The sequence below is a fragment of the Phoca vitulina genome, unplaced genomic scaffold (assembly GCF_004348235.1).
Source record: "Phoca vitulina isolate PV1807 unplaced genomic scaffold, GSC_HSeal_1.0 scaffold41, whole genome shotgun sequence".
Taxonomy (NCBI): Eukaryota; Metazoa; Chordata; class Mammalia; order Carnivora; family Phocidae; genus Phoca; species Phoca vitulina.
This window is the reverse complement of record NW_022589744.1, coordinates 17,039,520-17,050,247: the sequence shown is the minus strand read 5'-3', so window position 1 is coordinate 17,050,247 and position 10,728 is coordinate 17,039,520. Positions and strand designations below refer to the sequence as shown.

Genomic DNA, 10,728 nt, shown 5'->3' with positions numbered 1-10,728 from the left:
GTCCCCCAGGCCATCCTCAGGCCGCCCCCAGGCCATCCCCAGACTGTGTCCAGGCTGTCCCCAGACCATCCCCAGACCGTCCCTGTACCATCCCCCAGGTCGTCCCCAGACCATCCCTGGACCATCCCCCGGGCCATCCCCCAGGCCGTCCCCAGACTGTCCCTAGACAGTCCCCAGGTGTGTGTAGAGCCCATTCCTGGGACAGGTGGGGCTCAGCAGACCATCCTCGGGAAACCTGCATGGTGTGAGGTGCTCAAGGAGGGGAGGCTCAGAAGTGCACAACACGACAGAATTTCCAAGGAGCTTGAATGACTTGTTCACAGAGATGAATTCGTTCTCTTCCAATGGCCCTTTGTTTTGGAGCTTTGGATTTAGTGCACTGACTTTCTGCTTCTTTCTCCAGCTGCCCCGCCCCACACACGACGCTGTGACTCGGGGTCTTTGGCTGCTGGTCAGGCCTGTAAACGCATGCACACGCTCCCCCACAAGGGCTCTTGTCCTCAGGGATACGAGGCGTGTTAGTGTTAAGTTAGATGCTGAAGGTTCCTAGTCCCTGAATTGCAACTACACTTGTGTTGCTTAAAGTTACACATTTTTAATGTAAGCATGTCCTTGAAATATGCCTGTAAAAAGATAAAAAATGGCCCCTCAGCTGCATATTGAGAAGCTACTACACTGCTCTTTGGGCTGGAAGCTTCCGGAAGGTGGGACGTGTGGGAGGTTCAGAAGTGCCCAGTTGCACTCCGTTGAGAAGTGGCCCCTCAGCTGAGGTCATGTCATGAGGGCCAGTGTGTGTCCTGGGGTCCTGACGGCAGGGGTCTGATGTCACCAGCTGCTGTAACCCTCAGGCGAGTGGGAAGCCAGCCCCCACAGCTTCCTCGTGAGCACTGTCTGCTAGAATGGGACCGGCCGCATCGTCCAGGAAGTCAGCTGGTCATGGGCCTGAGTCATGACTGCAAAACCTCTTCCCGGCAGCACATAGCCGAGTGTTTGAGGAACCACAGACGCAGGCTTCCAAGTGGGCACAAAACTGACCGTGACAGACGGAAGGCAGCATGTGGCCAGTGCTGCCGAGGTCTGAGCCGGAGCCCAGAGCGTGAAGGAGGTGGGAGACAGTGCGGCGTCTGAGGGTGTGAACTCTGGGGGGCACGAGGGGCGCCTTCATAGGAGCTGCGGGGCCTGCGCGCAGCTCTGTGTCGTTCACCAGATCCTGACAGGAGACGGGAGCGGCAAAGTTTAAGAACCACAGATATGTGCAAATACGTGTATCCTTAGCTCTTGGCCCCCACAGAGTCCAGGAGATGCCTGTTAGACGTCCACAGTCATAGACTCTGGAATCTCTGGCGCTTTCTGGTTGGAAATGAAAAGATGTCAGAAGATGCTGTGACATCCAGTGTCGGCAGGTCAGCAGCTCCTCCTGGGAGCCGTGGGGCGAGTCGTCCAGCCCTGGGCCCTGTCCCCTCAGCAGGCCCCCCGGTGCCCTGCAGGGATCCCCACCCTGCCTCCAGGGAGGCTGACGGGAGCTCTCAGCCACATGGCAGGAGAGATCAGATGCACAAACAGTGTCGTTGGTCCCGTTTCCCTGTTGGGAAGAGGAAAAAGAATGGAAAGAAGCGTGTCTGGGTGGGCTTCTGTTCACAGTTTCTGTCTGTAAGGAAGATGGAGAGACTGGGGTTTCCAGAAGCTTCTTTCACTGGCTCTGGCAGCTGTGATGGCAAGATCTCAGACAAGCACCCCAGTTTTTCCCAAGATGAGACCTCACTCCCCACGAGGACTGCCTGTACCAGCTTTCCTTGTGTGGTCCACTTGGCACGGAGCACGTGACCCCGCGGAGCTACAGCCGGAGCTCGTGCCCTGTGGGCAGACCGCGCAGCCTCAGACGCTGCACCTTTCAGACAGAGTGATGCTCATACAGCGGGCGTTTAAAACAGGCTGTGCATTGAAACTTCTGAAGAGTTTGTCACCAATGTTGACGGTTTAGAGTGAGAGATGTTCAGATATGTTGTTTTCCATACTGAAAAAAAAAAAACACAGTTTACTTCTTCAGTGGAATTGTTTGGGGTGGTTCTTTGTGCATAGGCGCAAATGGACCACCAAGTCTAGGGATGCATAAGGAATTTGGGGAAAAGGCATACTGTGTCATTTTGTCTTAATCTGAATTGAAACAACGTTGATTTGCAGTTTTATAAGTTTTATAAAGTTCTAGGTTAGAGTTTTTCTTGCTAACCTTATAATTAAATTCACTTGATGTTCTGTTCTCACACTCAGGAGAAGCTGCCTGCTCGTGCCGCATTTTTGTCCCAGCCACGCAGAGAGACTGGGTGACCCGTGCGGTTGCTCCTGCATTAAGCATAGACTAGGGATGTCACAAGTCTTGTTGACCCGGAGCAAAATCAGCAGGGTTGTTGCTGCAGGGCTGGGTTGTGTTGTTTTCTTTCTTTTTTTTTTTAAATCATGACCTACAAAAATCTTAATTTGCAGTTGCTGGTTGGTTGTCAATTATGTTGTAGGTTGTTTGGAAAGAATGAAATGAATGCTAAATGTATGCTTGTTGTTGGTCATAATTTTTTAAGGCCATTTACAAGGAAACCGTATAATTATGAAGGAGAGGCCCTTGGTGACACTTCATATACCGGGACATTGCCTATTTACTGCAGAACTTTTGGGGTGTCTGATGTTGGGTGCCACGAGGCAGCTCCCAGCATAACATCCATCCAGCCACTGACTGGACATTGCCGAGTGGAGGTCAGCTCTGGGACAGGCGTTGGGGTGAGTCAGGGACCAACTGTCTCTGGCCTGGGCCTTCCCTGTGGGAGTCTCCTGCGCAGAGGGGGAGAGCTGTGAGTGCGTGGTTTCAGGAAGGCAGGAAGAAGGTGGGGGTGCCCCACAGGAGAAGCGGGAGCACCTTGCAGAGATGTGTGTATCCTACAGCTTTTCCAGCATGGTTGATGGCCCCTCCACTGTGGCCTTGGACATCGGGCCCTTGCAGGCTGATGGTGGGACTTCCTACATCCCTGATGCTACCGAGTGAGTCCCCAGGGGACTCAGGAGGGTTCAGCAGTGACCTGGCCTTGCTCTGTGTCAGCAACAAGCTCGTGAACATCCTGCCTGGTGGGCACTGAGTTGTGGGGAGCTGGGCGGGGCTGGCAGGCACCTTCTCTCCCAGGTGAGGGGGCCAAGAGGGCCGTCACCTCTCTGTCCTTCCAACACATGTACCCTGTGCTCAGTGCACCCTCACCCCACCTTAGAAGAGGGGCTGCTGCTGGCTCCATTCCCACAGGAGCCCACAATAACAGTTCACTGAGCGACACACCGTCTCAGCAGGGCTGACTAAGCCTGTGTCCTGGGAGCGATATGGGTACCTGAAGAGCAAGCATGGTCACTTCGAAGGGGACAGGGAGGAGTTTACCCTGACACGTGGGTTGAGAGACGGTGGACCCACTGTTGGCATCTGTGTGGCTCATTCAAAACACGTGGTGGGCGGCATCCTTGCTTCTCGGTTGGCTCCTCGGAGCAAGTGGCCCCTGGATGCCCAGTGTTGGCTGAGAGCAAGGTTTGCTGGCCCCATGGTCCACCCTCTGCCTCACAGTACAGGGGACTGTCTGGGGACCCCTGGTCTGTAGGGCCTGGGTGGTGCTGCAAATGTGTGTGAGGGCCTCAGCATCTGCAGCTGGCCCTGGACGATGTCCATGGGGAAGGGTGTGTTGCCGGCCAGGGACGGGCCCTCAGACTGATCTGGTGTTTGGGGCTTCAGCAGAAGGTGACAGGAGGCCACAAGAACCCACTGACAGCCGAGCGGGAAGCCCGGGAGGTGAGGGAGCAGAGACGGCTGAGAGGTGGAGGCAGCTCACCTCCCACAGTTGGGGGGCTTCACCGGTCACACAAAGATCACACAGAATCACACAACAGAGCATGCGTTCCTCCACACACGCTGCATGTTTGTGTGACCGTCGCACGTACGTCTTGTGAGTGTGGCCTCTGCACACCCCCGGCCACAGCTGATAGTTCAGTGTTCCTGAGGAATCGGCACGTGTGTGTCTGGCTCAGCGGGCCCCCAGCCAGGGCCCTGCATGTGCGTGGGCCTCACGGGTTTTAAGTGTGTCCGACTTGCCCAGTTTCCTAGTTGTGAGTGTTGGCAGGTAATTAGAAGTTGATCTACAAGTAAATTTGGTATTTTTGTTAACAGTCCAGAGGTCTTTTATTTTTTCACACCTGTTGTGCGGTGAGTTCACAGGATTAGGGTTAGAATTTGGGAGTATAAAAGAAGGAAAACAGCTAACCAAACTGAAACTATTAAAACATTGTTTCCATTCCCAAAAGTACCCACTTCAAGGACTGGATCCATAAAAGAAACGGAAGTTAGTGAAATGTGGCTTTGTGGTAGCACAGGGCTAGCTCACCGATGAGACCGGTTCCTCCCTTCCTGCTTCCCTTGTTTCTGGGGCCTCGTGGGAGCGCCCGGAGCCTGAGGATGCTGCTCCCGCCGCCGTGCTCCCGCATCTTCGCGCTAAGGGCTCCCCTTCAGTCTGAGGCTAGTGAGGAGTGGGGATGCCACTCCTCAAGGGGCTCTGGTGTGCACCGCTGGGGCGGGTGCTGACCCGGCACCGCCCTCCCCACGGCCCCCGGGGCCAGCGGACCCCCCATGAGGTGCGCGGCGGCAGGCGCCCTCTCCTGTCACTTTCTGTGTCCTGTTCTACTGACCCTGACCCTTCTGCATTTTGTGTCAGTATCCGTCTCCCGCTTCCCGCCACCTTTCATGTTTCTCGCTGTGCGGTTCCATGTGATCTCCCCTGCGGCTTGCTAGCTCTCCCTGTTCTACTACGTTCTCTGGCTGGCCCGGGCTGTGACTGCAGACCCTGCTCCCACTCCCCCACCCCGGGCATGCTGCGTCTGCCCGTGCCGTCATCTTCCGCAAAGTCCGCCCCTCAGAGAGAGGCTGCGCCGTGACGTCTGCCTTCACACAGCTCTCCCCCTCGGCTGCCACTCACCACTCATGGCTGAGCCTGACAGGTTTGTCTCCTAACCACCTGCAGCCTGGCCGCGGCCTCCTGTGACCCAGGCGGCTCCAGCATCTGGGTATCGGGCGCAGAAGGCACCTCCGGGGGCTTTGCCTCGGTTTGTCCTTACCTCTTCCTCACCACCCAGCTGCCTAGCCACGGGCTTGGAAAGACGATTCCTAGAGATCTGTTATTTCAGTGGTTTTCCTTGTGATTCTCAGTTTTCAGAATGGTCAGGCGTCCCGCCTACTGGCAGTGTCCGTGTGGTCGTGCCACCACACCCAGACCCGGGCAGGCCCCGTGCGGGCTGCAGGGAAGCCTTGTGGCGCCGGGACGGGGGCCGGTGTGGCGGGGAGTGGCAGCACAGGCCGTGAGTCTGCGCACTGTCCCTTTGAGCAGCGCACGCCTTCTCTTCTCACACTTCTCAAAGTTTCCACCCTTTTTCAGTTTGCTCAGTTGCCAGGTTGAGGGGCCTGACCCACATGGGCGCTAGGACCCCTGGCAGGTTCTGCGTTTCCTCCCCTCTAGGTATGGCACCTGCAGGGGTGGGTGTGACAGACGTCCAGGGGTTTAAAACAAGCACGGGTCGTCACAGGTTCTTTGGGGCTACCGTTACCCCTGCCGAGGGCAGGACCGCGGACAGGACAGGCAGAGGGAGGTCCCTCCCTGTGGCATTGCGGCCAGGGCTGTGGTGCTCGGGGCCAGTGGCAGTCTCCGGCCCCGTGCGGGGACACTGCAGTTTGTCAGTGACTGAAAGTCTGGTTAAACTGGATTAGACCTGCACTCTTGTGTGTTTATGTTGTCACTGACAGGAGTGATTATGAGCTTGTTGCTCTCAGATTCACCCTCCTGTGCACAGAGGCCGGAATCACGGTGGGGCGCGTGCCCACCGCGCTCCCCAGCAGTGCACCCAGCCACCCACGGGATTAGTGCTTCGGTCCCTGCAGGGGGAGATCACGTGGGAAGAGCTGAAAGTAAGCCCAGGCATCCCTGGCTTTACGTCTGAAGGGTGGGAGACACCAGCCTTTGGACCAGATTCCTCCCCAGGGCGGCGCCGGGAGGGCTGAAGTGGATGAGCTGTGGGGAGGCCCTGTGGGCTACTGAAGGCGTGGCCACTAAGTGTGGGCTCTGCTGGGGGATGCCCGGCTCACCTCCGCTGCTTTCGTTTCCAGGCTCCCCCGATAGGCTGGCGCACACATGCATACAGTCCTGCATTCCTGCACCAGGAATCCTGCAGATCACACGTGTGCATGCACGCAGATCACACGCACACGCACACACCCCAGGTGCAGCTGGCCTGCAGGATGGAAGCTCTTGTTTCTCCCACGTCTCACCCTCCGACTAGAGTTTGCCTTGATGACTGGTGTTTGCACGGTGCTTTACAGTTTGTACGTGGCCCTGTTTCTTCCTCAGTTCTCCTGGTGGCCTTGGGAATACAACGGTGACTCTCCCTCCTGACCGACTACGTTCTGTGAACTTCACACTGTGATCAGGCTTTTCCGGGACGTTTAATCAGTGAGAAAGGAATATGGTGGTAAAAACTGATCAGCTAGCAAATTACTTTTTTATTAATAGGAAGTAGAAAACATTATGTCTTATATGTGATGAATAAGAGGAAAATTGATGTTGCCATTAAATATTTTGTGACTACAGGCAGCCACCCCCAGGCCGGGCCTGCTTCTGTCTCCCCTGACGTGTGTCTGTCCACCGTGCCGTGTGCCTCACAGAGGCCACGTGCCTCCACGCAGAAGAGGAATGAACCTTTCCGCCTCTCGCGTGTACGCCCTGAGCTGTCTTGCCGAGGTCTGGGCACCAGTGCCGGAGAAGCAAGGATGGGCCGAGCCAGGAGGCAGAGCACAGGCAGGGCCGGTACAAACAGGCAGCCTGGTGACTCCATGGCGTCTCCGGGGGCCTCACAGAGCCGGCTGTGTGACCCGGGAAAGGTCCTCACCCGGGGCCCTCTCTGGGAGGGGGGTGGACGGCACAAATCCCCCCCACCCCAGGTCCACTTCAGTGTGTCCCCGAACACTTGAGACCAGGAACATGAGATCCCCTAACGAACATGACCCCCTCTAACAGGGTGGCCGCATAGCTTGTCGTCCACATGGGGGCCTTCGGCGGGTCCGAGACAGCGGTCCTGGGCTGAGTAGTGCTGCCTACGCTCCTGGACACTGGTGGTCTGGGACTGAAGCAGGACATCAGGGGTCTGTCACCACAGGGCCACACAGCTATGACGCAGTGTCGCCTTCCTGTGGCCGTCAGTCACTGCGGCTGGGGACGAAGTGTCCAGACCCAGGGGTGTGAAAGCCAGCCGTTTATCACATGCACAGATCCCACGGGTCGGGACTGCAGGAAGGGCTCTGCTCTTGCTGGGCCTCCGCTGGGTGGGGGGCTGGGGCGCCTGGGGGCTTCATGGCTTCCTCACCGCCTGACAGCCGCTTCCAAAAACAAGGTCCCAAGAGAATGGGCTGGCGGCCATGTCCCCTTTATGACCTTGTCTCGGGACCCCCGGATTCAGGGGGAGGGGACGCAGGTCAGACCAGCTGTAGGCAGAGCAGGCGGGTGACTACTGTGAGGGTCATCCCACCTCCCAGACCTCCCTCTGCCTCCAGTAACCTTCTTTTCTACTTTCTGACCTTTTCTTCCAGCCAAACTGGCAGGTCTCAGAGGCTCCCATATAGATTCAGAGTTTCCAGCCTGTAGGGACCGCCTTCCAGGATCTCGAGCTTTCTGCTAACTGCTGGCGGCACGTGCTCTCAGAGGAACCAGCTAACACCTGCCGAGAGCCTTGCTCTAGGGGCTTCTCCCCGGTATTTGGGGGGAGTCCGTGCGTCCTGCAGCACATGCCCTTCGCTTCCTTCAGCCTGCGCTTACTGAGCTCCGACTGCATCCAGGGTGCCAGGCCGTGTCAGCAGCCTGTGACCCAGAGCACATGTAGGGTGAAACACTGAGTGTGCGTCCTGTGCCGTCACCAGAGAGGACGGGGTGTGTGGTCTGCACTAGGCCCCTTCAGGAGGAAAAGGTGCCTCGTGGTTTCTGCCCCGTGGGCCAGGCCACTTTCTTTTCAAAAAGTGTTGAGGCGCACACAGATACCCTCTTCTTCATCTGTAGACCAGTACCCCCACAATCAGCAGTGGAAGGCACAAAGCAGTGGCTGCCCCAGAAGTTCCCGTGTCACGCCATCTCCCACCTGCCCTGTTTCTCCTTGCGAGACCCCCCACGCCACGTGGCTCTAACTTTCATCAGAAGCCAGCAAGCCTGGACGGGAGGGATGGGGGCTGGGCGGGGGGCGGCCTCCCTGGGTACTCACCATGAGAGCAGCATGAACAGCTCAGATCTGGGCCTGGGGGGGCAGGGGCGCCCTGGGCGGGGGTCCCGGGTGGAGGCGGGCGGGCTGCCCTGGGCGGGGGTCCTAGCACTCACTGTGGGAGCCGTGTGAGCCCCCCCCTCGATGAGACAGGCAGGGCAGCAGGCGTCTGTTGCCCCCAGTGGTGGCTCAGGGCGTGGCAGGCGGGAAGGGGGGCCATGGCGAGGGTGCAGTTCAGCCCCTTGGTCCACCTGTGAGTGCACCTCCCAGCTCTTGGTCGTTTTCCTGTTTTCTCTCAGAATCTTTTCTGTTCAGCAAATGCCAGTTTGACAAGACCGGAAGATAAGGACAGCAGACGCCCCCAGCAGTGTGTCCCAGGCGGGCAGGCACAGGGAGGCCTTACCCCGGGCAGGGCGCTAACCCAGCGGCTGCTCTCATCTACAGGCTCCCAGGGGGCACCCAGCAGTGTGTCACGTAGCCAAGTGTGCCTTTATCCCAGTCAGAAAACGGGACATTTCACCAGGGAGGAGGGACGGGGGCAGATAAGCCCATGGAAGAGGGTCGGCACCACGAGCCATCAGGGAACCCAAGTTGGACCCGTGATGCGGCGTCTGCACAGGCCTGAAAACATGCCCATGTCAGGTGCTGGTGAGGCTGCAGAAACACCAGGTCACTCACTCAGCCGGTGGTAGTGTGAGTGGGTGTAGCCACTCTAGAAACAGGTGGGCAGCTCCTAGAAAAGTAAACGTGAAACCACCGTACGACCCAGGGGCCGCACTCCTGGACAGTTGCCCAGAGAGATGGGGACACATTCACAAAAACTGCGTGAGTGTTCACTGCGGAGCGCTAAGCGGTGTGCCACAGGTTCTGTGCTGGGCAGTACTTTCCAGCCCAACAAGGAAACGTGTCGTGATGCACAGCAGCCTGGACAAGTCTCGGGCAATTGGGGAATGGAGAAGCGGCCAGTCGCAGAGGGCTACAGCCTGTCTGTTGACACAGCGTTCTCGAAAAGACGGATGGGCGGTTGCCGTTCAAGGAGGGCTGGGTGTGGCCGCAAAGGCGCCATGAGGGTTCCTTAGCTGGGGGTGACTTGCATTGGTTTTTCAAGATGTTACCATTGGAGGAACCGTGTAAAAGATACACGGGATCGCTGTGTGTTATTTCTACTACATGTGAATCTACTGTTTTCTCAAAAAAAAAAAGTTTAATTAAAAGAACCCAACAACAAAAAAAATGCAAGCAAGCAAAATCTTTCTTAGCTCTTCATTAATATTCCTGTATTAATACAAATTAATCACTATGCATAAGTGCTATAGAGAGCAAGATTTAAGAAATTCAAGGATCATGGTGGGACTTTTGATAATTTATTTTTATGTGCTTATTTACTTATTTATTTTAGAGAGAGGGCATGAGTGGGAGGGGCAGAAGGAGAGGGAGAGAGACCACACATCCTACTTCAGCACCCCGGCCCCCAGCAGCCCTGGCCACACCTCCAACACAGCTCAAAATCTAGGCACAGCACCTGCACTTCGGTTCAGGTGTCTGCGTGCAGGATGTTTGGGATGTCTGAGACTGCTCAGTGGTGAAGGGTCCCGTCCAACAGAGTCTGAGTGAGGTGTGGAAAGAGGCTGGTCCCCACTGCATGTATCTGGGCCTGTCGCTGCAGAAGGAGGCACTCCCGTGGGGGCACACCCAGCAGCACAGGGCCTGCTCCCACCCCCACCCCAGGTGAGGCTCACAGAGTTCCTGTAAGGGCCCGGGCATGGCTAACAGCCGACCCTGCACTGCGCGCTGTCTACCTCAGAGTGGTCAGTAAGAGCTATGTCACCGAATCAGTCTCCTTATTAAGAAATTATCGGGGCACCTGGGTGGCGCTTGGTAAGCCTCCAACTCTTGGTTTTGGCTCAGGTCGCGATCTCAGGGTCATGAGATCGAGCCCCACATTGGGCTCTGCGCTCAGCAGGGAGCCTGCTTGAGATTCTCTCTCCCTCTCCCTCTGCTCCTCGTGTCCACTTGAGTTACGGTTCAGGAAGAGCGCTACTGGGGTAGTTGGGTGTTTGACTTTGTGAACAGATCACTGTAATTTGAATGCATTAAGGGGGAAGCATTATCTGCGACAACTCTAACCCAGGGTGACTTCACGGGTGCTGCTGGGACTGGCAGGTCAGGACCATCCAGCGTGGGGTCCACCCAGAACCCTGCACTGTGTGGTACCCTCCCTCTTCCTCTTTCCTCCTGGAAGTTTCCCCCCGCCTGATGGGCAGGTCTCTGTTAGTTCCTGCTGGGTGTGCCAGCTCTGGAACTAACAGGTGAGACGTATGTGGACTGGAGTGTGCGCGTGTGAGCTCACAGGGACTTTGTTTTGTTAAGTTCTGTTTTGTTGTTTCACAGATTATAGGTTGCCAAGTAAGGAGAGAGCCCCCC

The 10,728-nt window shown here is 56.8% G+C and overlaps 1 protein-coding gene across 1 annotated transcript in view; it reads left to right on the top strand.

Moving 5' to 3' along the window:
• The window catches only part of B3GNTL1 (UDP-GlcNAc:betaGal beta-1,3-N-acetylglucosaminyltransferase like 1), a 93,385-nt gene that overhangs the window by 49,425 nt on the left and 33,232 nt on the right, over positions 1-10,728 (top strand). Inside the window, exon 6 of the mRNA XM_032429998.1 lies at positions 10,696-10,722. Within this exon, the coding sequence (XP_032285889.1) occupies positions 10,696-10,722 (27 nt within the window). The remainder of the gene's footprint in view (positions 1-10,695; positions 10,723-10,728) is intronic.